General features: G+C 60.3%; 6 protein-coding genes across 6 annotated transcripts; 5 read left to right on the top strand and 1 right to left on the bottom strand.

Moving 5' to 3' along the window:
* Positions 1-281: 281 nt before the first annotated feature.
* On the top strand, positions 282-1,879 carry BDZ90DRAFT_234952 (putative IDH1-isocitrate dehydrogenase [NAD] subunit 1, mitochondrial). Its single transcript, XM_025507208.1, has 5 exons — positions 282-418; positions 513-566; positions 659-775; positions 853-934; positions 1,008-1,879. The coding sequence occupies exons 1-5, from the start codon at positions 308-310 to the stop codon at positions 1,775-1,777; spliced, it is 1,134 nt and encodes a 377-aa protein (XP_025358997.1). The 5' UTR covers positions 282-307; the 3' UTR covers positions 1,778-1,879.
* Positions 1,880-1,996: 117 nt separating this feature from the next.
* BDZ90DRAFT_282326 (GRIM-19) lies at positions 1,997-2,685 on the bottom strand (the record flags this gene model as incomplete). The annotated part of the gene is made up of 4 exons (XM_025509450.1): positions 1,997-2,202; positions 2,342-2,491; positions 2,581-2,593; positions 2,676-2,685. 4 exons carry the CDS (start codon positions 2,683-2,685, stop codon positions 2,001-2,003), a joined length of 375 nt encoding a protein of 124 aa, XP_025358996.1. The 3' UTR covers positions 1,997-2,000.
* Positions 2,686-2,873: 188 nt separating this feature from the next.
* BDZ90DRAFT_234951 (Nop14-like protein) lies at positions 2,874-6,325 on the top strand. Its single transcript, XM_025507207.1, has 3 exons — positions 2,874-3,426; positions 3,513-3,589; positions 3,816-6,325. The coding sequence occupies exons 1-3, from the start codon at positions 2,921-2,923 to the stop codon at positions 6,080-6,082; spliced, it is 2,850 nt and encodes a 949-aa protein (XP_025358995.1). The 5' UTR covers positions 2,874-2,920; the 3' UTR covers positions 6,083-6,325.
* A 2,023-nt stretch (positions 6,326-8,348) lies between these two features.
* Positions 8,349-8,782, top strand: BDZ90DRAFT_234949 (hypothetical protein). Its single transcript, XM_025507206.1, has one exon. The coding sequence runs from the start codon at positions 8,502-8,504 to the stop codon at positions 8,682-8,684; it is 183 nt and encodes a 60-aa protein (XP_025358994.1). The 5' UTR covers positions 8,349-8,501; the 3' UTR covers positions 8,685-8,782.
* Positions 8,783-8,909: 127 nt separating this feature from the next.
* Positions 8,910-9,414, top strand: BDZ90DRAFT_122658 (hypothetical protein). Its single transcript, XM_025503300.1, has one exon. It carries the CDS (start codon positions 8,950-8,952, stop codon positions 9,313-9,315), a length of 366 nt encoding a protein of 121 aa, XP_025358993.1. The 5' UTR covers positions 8,910-8,949; the 3' UTR covers positions 9,316-9,414.
* BDZ90DRAFT_122659 (hypothetical protein) lies at positions 9,415-12,540 on the top strand. The gene is made up of 3 exons (XM_025503301.1): positions 9,415-10,143; positions 10,219-10,467; positions 10,542-12,540. The coding sequence occupies exons 1-3, from the start codon at positions 9,514-9,516 to the stop codon at positions 12,351-12,353; spliced, it is 2,691 nt and encodes an 896-aa protein (XP_025358992.1). The 5' UTR covers positions 9,415-9,513; the 3' UTR covers positions 12,354-12,540.
* The last annotated feature ends 20 nt before the right edge of the window (positions 12,541-12,560 follow it).

Below are 12,560 nucleotides of genomic sequence, written 5' to 3'. Positions count from 1 at the left end.
ACCTCACGGCTAATCGCTGCTGCTTGTCTCCGCCTCTCTCCGTCTCTTCCAGGTGGGCGAGCATGGGCGAAGCGTGGGCGTCCGTCTGCCTGCCAGCCCGCGTGTCGCCTCGTCTCGGCCGCCTAGGCCGGGCAGCGAGGAGGGCAGGCTAGAACTTCTCAGCGCGGGCGGGCGAGCGGGCGGACGGAGAGGCGGCGAGGACGAGAGAGAGAGCGAGAGGAACACCTTTACGACTGCCGCTTGCGCCCTTCTCATCACCATCTCTACCTCTCGCAGCTTACCCTCTTCACCCTCACGCTTCATTGTCATGTCCGCACTCCGATCATTGGTCAGGGGGGCTCCTCTGGCTCAGTCCTCCCTCGCTACTAGGGCTGCTTCGACGCTCAGCGTTGGGTCGCAGAGGATCCCGTCGGCCAGGGTGAGCAACACGCAGCGCAGCGCAGCGACCGCCGGGTGGACAAGGAAACGGGCCTGTTCAACTGACACGTCTCTACCCCTTCCATCGCCCACAGACACCCACCAAGTACGGTGGCGTCTACACGGTCACTCTGATCCCCGGTGATGGTGTGCGTACAACCTCGCGATCGAGGAATGCTGCGTAGATCCTTTGCATGATCGCTGATCGGCCACAACTTCGCACTCCCTCTCGCCCGCGCAGATCGGCAAGGAGATCACGGGCTCGGTCAAGGAGGTCTTCTCCAGCTTGAACGTCCCCATTGAGTGGGAGGAGTACAACGTTTCGGGCGAGACGCACGGCTCAGAGAAGCTTTTCAAGGTGCGCCGTGCCCGCAGAAGAGACGGCTCGATCCCCTGTTACGATGCTCACAGTCTGCCGTCCTCTCACGCTCTCAGGAGGCAATGGAGAGCTTGCGCCGCAACAAGGTCGGGCTCAAGGGCTCCATGTACACTCCTATTGACGCTTCTGCCCACAACAGTGAGTTGCGGCGCGATGTTGACTTTTTCGGCACTTCCAGCGCTCGAGCTGATCATTTCTCCCGCCCTTCTAGGCTGGAACGTCGCCCTCCGCCAACGCCTCGACATCTACGCCTCGCTGACCCTCTGCAAGTCTCTGCCCGGCTTCCCGACCCGCCACAAGGACGTCGACATCGTCATCGTCCGTGAGAACACCGAGGGCGAGTACTCTGGTCTCGAGCACTCGTCTGTCCCCGGCGTAGTCGAATCCCTCAAGGTCTCGACCCGAGCAGGCGCAGAGCGAATTGCTCGCTTTGCCTTTGACTTTGCGCTCAAGAACGGCCGCAAGCGCGTCGTCTGCGTGCACAAGGCTAACATCATGAAGCTGGGCGACGGCTTGTTCCTCAACACTTTCAGGGATGTGGCGAAGCAGTACGAGAACTCCGGCATCACTACGGGCGACATGATTGTGGACAACACTTCTATGCAGCTCGTCGGCAAGCCCGGCCAGTTCGACGTCATGGTCATGCCTAACCTGTACGGCAACATCGTCACCAACATCGGAGCCGCCCTCGTCGGTGGACCCGGCGTGGTGCCCGGCGCCAACATCGGCCGCGACTTTGCGCTGTACGAGCCTGGATGCCGACACGTTGCCAAGGACATCGCGACGCAGAACAAGGCCAACCCCACGGCTATGTTGTTGAGCGCGACGATGATGCTCAGGCATCTGGGCTTGGACACCCAGGCTGACGCGATTGCTGGGGCGGTGTACAAGGTCATCGAGGAGGGCAAGGTCAGGACGGCCGATGTAGGCGGTAGCAGCACGACCAGTGACTTCACCAAGGCGGTGCTTGACCAGCTTTGAGCCGGGCGTGGCGTGCAGCGATGGGGTCTGTTTGATGTGTAGAAGTAGTGACGGCGTGCGCATAGGGCCGTAAATGCTATCACTCGTTGATAATGACGTCGAGGCTGGAGAGAGCCTGAGTGTGTCTGTCTGGGTGTGACAACCCCTGCCCATTCTTCATTTCCTGGCAGGTCGTACGAGCGTACGTGCGTGCAACCGTATCTCATTAACAGTCTCCCCCCGCTCACATGACCACAAAGTTCCTCGGCTGGTATCGCTGAGAATGGTACACGCTCTTACCGGCCTCCCAACCAGGCACGTCCTTCATAATCTCCTTTTCCCTGGCCAGATTGGCCTGCTCACGGCGGTACGAGTCTCGGTCTGCCTCTGCTTGGAGGAGGGGGACGAGATGAATGCGCGACCAGGCATGTTCGCGAGCGAGTTCCCTGCGCGAGTAGGAACGATTGCAGTGGTTATTGAGAGGAAGGAGAAGAGAGAGGGAGAGGAGGAGAAGGAGAAAATCGTAATGGTCGTCAGCAAAAGATGAGGTGAGAGAACAGAGGCCGGGCTACGAGACTAGCTCACCTCTTCTCGATGTTGCCCGTCGCAACCTTGTAGAAGCCGTATGTGCAGATAGCGAGGACACCACCGAAGATGGCGAGTCCTCCGGGACCGCGGGCAGGGAGATTTCGCTTGTATCTGATGGGCTGATAGCCTCCCTGCGGGGGCAGATCTCTGCGCGGGGGAGTGGGAGGGGGTGAGAGGTAATGGGTGAGCAAAGCTGTTCGTCCTTGTCCGAGGAAAGGAGGCGAGAGAGGGCTCACTGATTGTATGGGACTGGTAGAGGTGAGGAGAGGATACATCTGTGAGCTTGCTGCTATGCTGCTGGTAATCTGCTCGCGCTCGCCCGCCTACTCACCACCGCTCATGCTGATGCTGATGATGAATGCGAAGCCTCGAGGATCGTCGCCGTCGCCTCTGGCCCGCAACGTCGTCTCGGCTTGGCCGGGGCATCCGCTTCCGATCCGACTCGAGACGTTGACACCTCTCAACTAGGCGGCGGACCGTCAAATTTTGGTGCCTGTGCCGAGCGAGCTTTGGCGCTCAACCTTCTCATCCTACATCACATTATCGCCACGCCTGCTTCTCCTACCGCTCAGCAGCATGGCAGGCTCATCGGGCTCCCAGCTAGCCCAACTCAAGCGGCAGGTCAAGGACAGCGGCATCAATGACCGCCGTCAAGAGTCCGCAGCAGCCAAGAAGCGCAAGCGTGGCGCTCAAGCTTCGGAGCAGGATACCGCCGCCGCAAGACGAGCTGCTCTCGCCCGCATCAAAGACGATCGACGTTTCAACCCTTTCGACGAAAAGGTCACCAAGCAAAAGCATGAAGTCCTGGGAAGAAAAGTCAAGGGAGCAGTCGGTCGTCCCGGCCTAGCCAAGCAGGGTGGACTTGCCCAGAGAGCCGCGACCTTGTTGCCAGAGTACCAGAACCGTAATCGCTCGAGTACTTTCATCGATCGCAGATTTGGAGAGAGCGATGCGACAATGACGCCCGAGGAGAGGATGTTGGAGCGTTTCACAAGGGAAAAGCAGAAGGGTGCAGGTTCAGGTGGGGGCAAGGGAAAAAAGGCTGCGCTATTCAGCTTGAACGATGAGGAGGGGCAGGAAGAGTGAGTGTTGCCTTGCGATGGATGAGGTAGTTGCACTGCTCCCCAATGCTCGTGGTTGCTGACCATTTGCTCATCGCCGTGTGCAGGGAACTCACCCATTTTGGTCGCTCCCTCTCTGGAATGGGCAATCTCCCCATGCTGGGCGACATTGATGAAGATGGAGGTGAGTACCCGCACAGAATCTACGTGGGATCCGCAGCCGGCAAAGATGAATTGCGCACCATCGTGGCGCCCATTCTGTTTATATCATCCTCTCGATAGACGTCGCAAGACGATGGGAGCAAAAAGTTCTACTGGAGATTTCTGAGCCATCACGCGAGGCGGATACTTCATTTCACGCGAGCAGCTGGGACTCACTTCCTCTCCTCTCCTCTTTGCGGCATCTGCAGCAGGCCAAATCGACTCCTACACCACAGGCGCAGACCACTTTGGCGGCTTCGAGGAAGGAGCAGGAGAGAGCTCATCTGGGCCAAAGACGAAAGCAGAGGTGATGCGCGAGGTCATGGCCAAGAGCAAGATGCATAAGATGGAGCGTCAGCAGATGCGTGACGCCGATGACGAGCTGCGTGCTCAGCTGGACGACGAGTTGGGCGATATTCGGGGCCTGCTCATGCAGGCGCCTGTGCCACCGAAGCCCCAACCGGGGGCGGCGGATGGCGAGGCGTCCACCTTTGCTGCTGGCGCTGTGGCTGGCCCCTCTGCAGAGAAGAAAAAGGCCGCAGAGTACGACAGCTTTGTCCGCGAGCTGGCATTTGAGCGTCGAGCGAAACCGCAGGAAAGGCTCAAGACAGAGGAGGAGTTGGCAGAGGAAGAGGCGGAGGAGCTGAGGAAGGCGGAGAAGTCTAGGCTGAAGAGGATGAGGGGTGAGGTCGATGACTCCGATGACGAAGAGAGTGGTAGAGGTAGACCGAGAGGGGAGAAGAGGGCAGCTCAGGGCGACGATCTCGACGATGACTTCGTGGATGGAGAGGGACAGACTGCTGCTGATATCTATGGTTTGGGTAGCGGATTGGGCGAGGGCGAGGACGATCAGGGGGAAGAGGACGACGACGACGACGACGAGGAGGAGAGTGAAGAGGAGCAAGACGAAGCTCTTGAGGTGGACGGCTACGGCGAGGCTATGGAAGGCGGCGGAGACGACAGCGAAGAAGAGGGCGAGACGAGAACCGCTTCCGCCATCAAGTCTGCTAAGCCAGCTGCGAAGCCCAAGGCCGCCGGTACCGCTGCAAAGGCTCCCGCCCTTCCCTTCACCTTTCCCTGCCCTTCAGCGCACAAAGACTTCCTCAACATCCTCAGTACCCACTCTGTCGACCCCTCGCAAGTCCCCCTCGTCATCAAACGCATCCGCGCTCTGCACCACCCCTCGCTCGCAGAGGACAACAAGTTCAAGCTGCAAGCCTTCATCGGCGTACTACTCGACCATGCTCTCTACGAGGCCAGAGCAGCCAGCGTGGAGGAGGATCAAGAGAGCAGTCACGCGCACTCGTCCTGTGTCGACTCGCTACTCGCACCGCTCTTCGAGCTGAGCACCGCTTACCCTCGGGCAGCAGCACACCACTTCGTCACCAAGATCAGTCTCATGGAGCGCAACCTCACCCGCGGCCTCTCGCGCGGGGCCATCAACCCTGAGAACAGGACATCGCCCGGAGCCGCCGAGCTTGCACTCCTCCGTCTCGCGGGGTTGATCTGGCCTACATCCGACCTCAACCACCCGGTCACTACCCCACTCATGCTACTAGAGGCACACTATCTCGCGCACTGTCGCATTCGATCACATTCGGATCTTGCGGCGAGCCTTTTCCTCACGAGCTTGGTGGTGCAGCAGCAGGCCGGTGAAGCGAAGAGGATGGTGCCCGAGGTGATCAATGCCGTCACAAACGCCGTTCTACTGCTCTTGCCCATCAACAAGCGCAAGACACGAGCACAGGCGATGGAGATCTGTAGACGATACGCCGTGCCTACGCCGGACTTCGGTGAGAGGCACGCCGAGGGGCTCAATGTGAGCAGTTTGCCAGAGGATGGCCGTCGTGCCGACCTCTTTGGGCTGCTGAGCGGGCGCGTTACGGGCTCAGACGCCGCGCAAGACTTGCTCTGCGTAGCTCTCAGCCTCGTTGTGTCTCTCTCGACCCTCTACGAAGGGACGGCGGCGTACATCGAGCTCTTTGAGCCTGTACGGGCCATCCTTGCCCTCGTTGCGGACAGCGACAAGGGCGCGGCATCACCCATCGGGATGACCCTCACACACCTCGAGACAAAGCTGCGTGTCGCACAGTCCTCGCGCCGCCCCATCACCCTTCACGCGCACCGTGCCGTCCCCCTTGCCTCCTTCATCCCCAAATTCGACGACGGAGGTCGTGGTTCCCGCCGTTACGACAACGGTCGCGGCTCCTCCGACCCCGATGCCGAACGCGCCCAGGCCGCCAAGTTGCGCGCTCTCGTCCGAAAAGAGAAGAAGGGCGCCGTTCGCGAACTCAGACGTGATGCGCAGTTCTTGGCACAGCATCGTGCTGAGGAGAGACGAGAGGAGGCAAAGGAGTACAATAGGAAGATTGGCAAGATCACGGCTGCATTGGGGGAGGAGCGAAGTGAGGAGAAGAGGAGGGAGAGAGAGAAGGAGAGGATGACGAGACGGAGGAAGGAGGGAGGAGGAAAGTGAGCCAACGAGGAGGGACCAGCCCTGCTGGCAGACGTGGCCGGAGCCGGCAATGTATCATCACCTCAATTACCAGCACAACAGCATTGCAAGGTTGCCGCTAACGTCATGCTCGCCCTTCTCACGGATTTACCGAGCGCGACCATGCCCGTCCGCAACAACCTTCACGCTACTCTGCTCGCTACCGCCCCTCTACCCCTGGCAGGTGATAGTATCGATTATGTCGCACCACGAATCGTATTATGTCGCACGACCTGTTCGCCTCTGTTTCAATCACCTAGGCGAAGTCTTCTGATCTGCAAGGGGGGCCGGCAGCAGCAGATCTGCGGCGCCCGCGGCGGTGGGTGAACCCTACGAGCAGATTCGTTCGTTCGGGCGTCGACGACGACGACGACGACGACGTGGCTTGAAGTGTGGCGTGAGAGGTTGCTGGGTGATTCATTAATTCAACGGAGGAACGAGGTACGGAGCAAAGAGACGTGGAGAATTAGGAATCCCCGGCCGTCAAACGCCAAGGTGACGTGGGAGGCCAAGACGCCGAGACTGAGACATGGGGCTAGCACCACTGCAAAGAGGCTGATGCTGCTGGTGGGAGGGGGCTTGGAAGGGTCACACGGGCTTCGCTCGACCCAGCCACTCAATCGGGCAAGGGACCCGGCTACGTCAGTCGCGACTGTGGCTGTCCATTTTCGTCGCCGCACTGACCCGCTTGTTTTCCAGCCACATGCAAGGCGAGGCGTGAGTACGCCTGCGTCCCTGTCCAGGCTCAAGGTGATCGATGTCGGTGATTCTCGAAGTGATTGCAGCACGTCTTGTCGCACGAGCAAGGCTTGAACTCAACACTGCGCTGCGCCTGTACTCGTCTGTCTGGCTGACCCAGTGGCCCGTCCGGGCTCGTTCGTCTGCTCACATCACGTCGCAGTGCGTTGCAGCTGCGTCGACCCGCGTCGGCACCGTAGCGTTGAACCGTAGCCCGTGCGCCGTGCATCGTGCGAACGAAGCCCGTACGCGTACCTGTCTCCGAACGGGAATCGCCTGTCTTGTCGCTTGTCGCCCATTGTTCGAGGACCCCTTGCCTGAGAAAAGAAGACGGAGGGAAGAATGCAAAGTGATCGCGACGCCTGACGACGCTCAAGCTTCAGTGTTCAGCCTCAGATTCGAGCTGCGGACGACCTGGATGCAGCTGATGCGGGGGCGGCGTCTAATGCGGGGAAGAAGCAGGTGTGGTGCAAGGTGAGGTGAGAGGGAGCAAGGAGGTGCGATTGAGAAGTCAAATGTTGGACAGCATTACAAAGACGAAGGCGAAGACGAGACGGGATTGGGCCGTGGCTGCGACAAGATCACGGTCGCGGAAAAGCCAAGAGCGGCATTGTCGTTGACAGACGCCACCGCCGAGAGATGGACAGCTAAGCTGGCCACGCCGGCCGAGGTAGCAAGACGATGCTCGCTCGGTCAATCTTTGCACACAGCCATTTCTAAACCAATCCCCGTGACCGCGGCGGAGAGTGGTGCTGGTGCTGGAGCGGGACAAGGTGTCGGTGGCTTTTGCTTTCTTCCTCTGGACCCTGATCAGTCCACTTGACACTCTTTCGCACACTTTTATTTTCTCCTTTTGGAAGGTGTCGACGTTGCAGATCTGAGGGTGGGTGTTGAGTGAGCGACGAGCGACGAGCGGCGACGTTGCCGTCATCGGTGTATCCCCTGCTGCGATGCTTGGCTTGGCTTTTGGTTCAAATGGCGCCGCGATGTGACAGGAATCGTGACACCACTGTCCGCCAATTCAGAGAGATCCGGCCGGTCTCTTGCGGCACAAACAAATAACACATCACACGCGCCCAAGACCAACTCAGACCAGCGAGGGCAGCGCGTGCGACAGATGCTGCAGCAGCAGCCAAGATGCGGCGGGTGCCACAACGCGGGACGTTCGGCGACACGGCGACGGGCGAAACCAACACTTCGGTAGAGGCAGAGGCGAAGGCAGGAAAAAGACCCTTGAGCCAACGCAGCTGTGCCTGTGCGCCGCCCGCCGCCTTTGCCTTCACCGAGAGAAGCGAGAGCACAAAGAGGAGGTGATGGTGTCAGTGAGGGTGCACTGAAGGAGCGACGACGACGACGCGATCACTGAGTGCATCATCTATGCACGTCTGGTGTTCCTTTTGAGGACGATGAGCGCGATGAGCAGCCAAGGACGCCGAGCAGAAGAGCGCGGCTGTACCCCGTACAGTCGACAGTCGGGAGTCGAGCATCGACCGACGTCGAGTTGCGCGGGCCGGCCTGTAATTTATCTGTGTATTTTTTTTTTGGTGGTGTTGAGAGTGTCGTCTACATGGTTTGGACGAGTGAAGCGACGAGCGCGGCGGGGCCGACGACGACGACGACGAGCTGGGTCGCCCGTCTCGACTTGTCCGACGGATGATGCACCATGCAACCACACGTCTTCAATCACATTCAGGCTAGGCCGTCTTTGCCTTTTGACCCGCCGCCGCTGCTGCCCGCCTCTCCGCCGCCGCCGCCGCCGCCGCTGTTGCTGCTGCTGCTGCTCGTGCTGCTGCTCTCGTCCCCTTGCACAGCCGGGTCGCTTTCCTGCTCTGTGTATGGTTCATGATGATCATCAATCGAGGTCAAGAGTGAGAGCGAGGGCAGCGAGGGTAGCGAGAGCGAGTAGAAGCTCGGAGCTAGACGAGATTGGACAGAGTGAGAGTGGGAGACGTTGGTGCGGAAGGGGCGGGGGCCCTGGTGGGCGGCGGCAGCGAGGCGCGGGCGACAGAAATTGGCCTTGGCCCGTGTGAGCCTTTCGAGCAGCGAGGTGCGTCTGTGTTGCATTCGTCGCCGCTCATCGTCGATGTCATGCTACGCCGTCGCTGCTGCCGATGCGGGCTGGACCCACAGCCAAGTCGTCTCGTCTGGTCAAACAACAACAGAAAACGATTGCCAATCGACCTCGACCCTTGTCCTCCCTACCTTTGCATCGCTGTCATCTTCCTACCGCCTCCATCTTACCTTGTCCCTCTTGCGCCCGCAGATCTCAGCGCCCGCGGATCTCAGCGCCCGCGAATCCCATCGCCCTCTCTTTGTTCGTCATCCATCGCCTCACCCTGATCACCGCGCTGTGCTGCGCACTACCTCCTCCACCGACGAGCGCTTTGAGACTACCTTGTCTCCTCCCTTCGGGCACGCCGATTGTTGGCGTCAGCGCGGGCTGTCGCCGCCGCCGCCGCCCCTTTGTTCCTCATTGACCTCGAAGAGCATCCACCGCTCGTGGTTAGGCGCGTCTACGCGTGAGGGCAGCTAGCTAGGTAGAGAAGAGACCAACACTTAATCAGGGCAGCGAACAACTTCCATCCCTTCCCCTCTGTATCACGCACCCGCCCATCCACCTCTTATCATCCTCATCTTCACTTTCTCGATCGCTCGCTCGCCCGCTCGCCTGCCTCATGGCTCACCAGCGTCAGCGCTCTAGCAGCACCTCCAATTCTCCACCACCGACATCGACAAAGAGCGCAGCAGCCAGACTTCCCACCATCTCGTCAGGATCGGGCGGCGGTAATACCGAGCTTCGGGCGCAGATTCGTCGTGAGCGAGAAGCGAGCAAGACTAATGCCCTGGGCGTTGTGAAGAGGGAGCCCTCCGGCTCGAGCATTGCATCGATGGCTGCACCCTCGATGACAAGGCAGCACACTCATCAAACGAGCGATAGTGACACAACAGCAATCGCAGGGCCCTCTCAGTTGGATCGGCGCACCTCATCCACTCACCTCGACAGCTACGCAGCACCACCTGCAGCCATCCCGCCTTCGAGTTCAGCCGGCTCAATGACGGCAGCTGCGGAGCCTCGCATCCCAGCCTCAACATCCAAAGCCGCCAAGCGATTGAGCACAGGGTCTGCCGTTGCAGCTGCCGTAAGAAAGCTTGAAGAAGACGCCAAAGCCAGAGATGCCGGGCACGGCGGATTCTCCATCACTCGATCCGGCTCGACTGGTTCAACAAAGGGTCCACCTCGAGAAAGAAGGAGCACAGATGAGTTCGCGCTCGAGACCGCCATTCCTGAAAGCTATGATCACTCGGTAAGTCGGCGCGAGGCTGCATGTTTGCTGTTCTAGTTGTCGCTGATCAATGCTGCCCCGCATCTAACCCCGCAGTTCGGCATCGAGACACTCTCCGCAGCCTTCTCCGCCAAATACTACGAGCTCGCCAACAAATGCAAGAGTTGGGAAAGATATGCAGCTCAGCTACGTGCTCGAGCAGAGGCTCTCGACATCGACTACCGCATCCTACGCGAATCCAGCGAGAGGCAGGAGCGTCATGTCGTGGCGCTCGAGGCAGAGAATGCTGTGCTGCGAAGCCAGAATGAGCAGAGGGAGGCGAGAGCAAGAGAAGTCGAGGCAAGGGTGCGTACAGCGAGGCGAAAGCGGTGCACGGTACGGAGCAACATATTGAGTCTTCTTCTTGGTCGCCCGAACAGCTCACTCTCTTGGAAGCCCACGTCGCCGAGGCTGACCAACGTCGCGGACCTAGCAATGAGTCATCAGCAACGGGCTCCTCTCAGTGCGGCTCTTCCCCCTCGCCACCAGGACACAGCGCTTACCACTCTTCGAATCTGGCCAAATCTCAATCTTCGGGTGAAAGGGAGCGCCATCGAGCGCCAACGCCTCTGTCCGGCAGCCGTGATCGCAGCGAGTACGATGCTGGCCAAATCAACCTGTCTGCGCAAGGACAGCGACCCAAGCGTCCCCTCTCGATGGGACCCAACGATCACTACACCCATCTACAAAATGTCTCGCACCTCACCAGCGCCCCAATGATGCATGGCCCAGCAGCTTCAAGCTCGAGTGTCACCCTCCACTCGCAGTACGCCCTAGGCAGCGGCTCTCAAGCCCACGCAGCTCTACCCAAGCGCCGCAGCGTCAACAGCCTGGACCCAGACGTCGTCAAGTCCTCAGCGAGCCTGCCCGTTCTCTACCTCGGCTCAGCAGGGGTAGCCCGCAGCCGTGGCATGAGCGTCAGTAGCACGATGAGCGAGGCGACAATGGTTGCGCCACCCTACGTAGCGGCCTCTCAGCGCTCGAGCTCAGTTCTCGGCGGCGGTATGCCACACACGCGCGCAGAGACCGTTGGGGCTGACGGGAGTCACACTGGCAGTCTGAATGGACGACGACGCCTTCGCCGCACCTCGCTCAACCAGCAGCAGCAGCTTGCGGCACTGCAGGCGCAGAGAGACACTTCGGCCTCTTCGTCCAGTCGTCCTCCCTCACGTACGGCCTCCCGAATGAGCGCAAGGACGGGACGCTCCCGAGCAGGTAGTGCTACGGTGCACGACTCGATCCCGGCGGTGAAGGACGACATGTTCTCTAGCTCGTCGGCCTCGCTCAGCAGCGGCCGCGAGGCGATCACACACAGCCAGTCGCAGCCGCTGCTTAACAACCGTACTGCCTCTAGCGGCTCGCTCGGCCCGCCTGCAGCTACTGTAGCGCCACACGCTCACACCATCCACCTCGCAGCTGCGGCGGGCCAGCGTGGCCATACGCCTCTTATGCCGCTGCACCAGTGGACCAACGTCGAGGGGCGCGCTAACGTGACCAGCACGAGCGGATACGCTCACCCGCACTACACCGCGTCGGCATCGGACGGCATCCTCATGTCTAGCCAGGGCTACCCGCACCACGCCCTGTCACACCACCACTCGCAGCAGCATCTCGCCTCCACGACCTCCCATCCGCTCTTCGCTCGTCAGCCGAGCAGTGCCAGCTTGGGAAGCAGCAGCATCCTGACGCGCACCTCCAGCTCGGGTGAGATTGCCCTGCCCAAGATTGAGGATGGCGACGAAGGAGCGGCCGAACTGAGCGAGGTTGCCTCGGGCGGGGGCCAAGATACGGATGCGGAGAACCAGCCCCTCTCAGCGCGAGGCGCACTTCATGCCCAGACCCGTAGCAGCGAAGACGAGCCCGCCCTGTCAAGCAGCGACTGTGGTGCTGCCTCATCCTCAGAGGAAGACAAGCGCGGCGCTCATCGTCGTCTCTACATTGCGCTGCGTTCTGAACTTGGCGCGACCGACTTGGCCAAGTTCGAGCGATATGTTCATCGCTATGATGCGCTTGAGATCCCCATTGATGGGCCGCGCGGTTTGGTCAATAGGGTCAAGAAGCTCCTCCTCCTCGCAGACCCAACGTTGAGGGAGCGTCCGGCTGATCTGAAGCGTAGGAAAGAGCTAGCGAGGGAGTTTGAGAGGATCGTGCGCGTCGACCTGGGAACGCCCAACGCTGCGGTAGCTGCGTGAAGCCTGTCATGTCAGGCGGCGTGGCAACGAGACTCAGATGAGTAGAACGAGAAGGGAAGAGAAGCGACATCACGCACGGCGACGACATGCTACGCCACGCTCACGCTACGGCGGCGCCGCAGTACGCGGCGCCATACCAGCCATACCAACGCCATACCATCATCAAGTCGGCACGACCACCATCAACACCATTATCATCATCATCAC

This window comes from Jaminaea rosea (genome assembly GCF_003144245.1).
Source record: "Jaminaea rosea strain MCA 5214 unplaced genomic scaffold BDZ90scaffold_20, whole genome shotgun sequence".
Taxonomy (NCBI): domain Eukaryota; kingdom Fungi; phylum Basidiomycota; class Exobasidiomycetes; order Microstromatales; genus Jaminaea; species Jaminaea rosea.
The sequence above is the reverse complement of the archived record's forward strand: the minus strand, read 5'-3'. Positions and strand labels throughout refer to the sequence as shown.

Bases quoted from the DNA above. Each gene is read 5' to 3' on its own strand.
- BDZ90DRAFT_234951 (XM_025507207.1), top strand. From the start codon at position 2,921: ATGGCAGGCTCATCGGGCTCCCAGCTAGCCCAACTCAAGCGGCAGGTC. The intron at 3,427-3,512 runs GTGAGTGTTGCC...CGCCGTGTGCAG, and splicing joins GATGAGGAGGGGCAGGAAGA to GGAACTCACCCATTTTGGTC. The intron at 3,590-3,815 runs GTGAGTACCCGC...CGGCATCTGCAG, and splicing joins CGACATTGATGAAGATGGAG to CAGGCCAAATCGACTCCTAC.
- BDZ90DRAFT_122658 (XM_025503300.1), top strand. From the start codon at position 8,950: ATGCGGGCTGGACCCACAGCCAAGTCGTCTCGTCTGGTCAAACAACAA.
- BDZ90DRAFT_234952 (XM_025507208.1), top strand. From the start codon at position 308: ATGTCCGCACTCCGATCATTGGTCAGGGGGGCTCCTCTGGCTCAGTCC. The intron at 419-512 runs GTGAGCAACACG...CATCGCCCACAG, and splicing joins AGAGGATCCCGTCGGCCAGG to ACACCCACCAAGTACGGTGG. The intron at 935-1,007 runs GTGAGTTGCGGC...CCGCCCTTCTAG, and splicing joins TGACGCTTCTGCCCACAACA to GCTGGAACGTCGCCCTCCGC.
- BDZ90DRAFT_122659 (XM_025503301.1), top strand. From the start codon at position 9,514: ATGGCTCACCAGCGTCAGCGCTCTAGCAGCACCTCCAATTCTCCACCA. The intron at 10,144-10,218 runs GTAAGTCGGCGC...CTAACCCCGCAG, and splicing joins CTGAAAGCTATGATCACTCG to TTCGGCATCGAGACACTCTC. The intron at 10,468-10,541 runs GTGCGTACAGCG...TCGCCCGAACAG, and splicing joins CAAGAGAAGTCGAGGCAAGG to CTCACTCTCTTGGAAGCCCA.
- BDZ90DRAFT_234949 (XM_025507206.1), top strand. From the start codon at position 8,502: ATGCAACCACACGTCTTCAATCACATTCAGGCTAGGCCGTCTTTGCCT.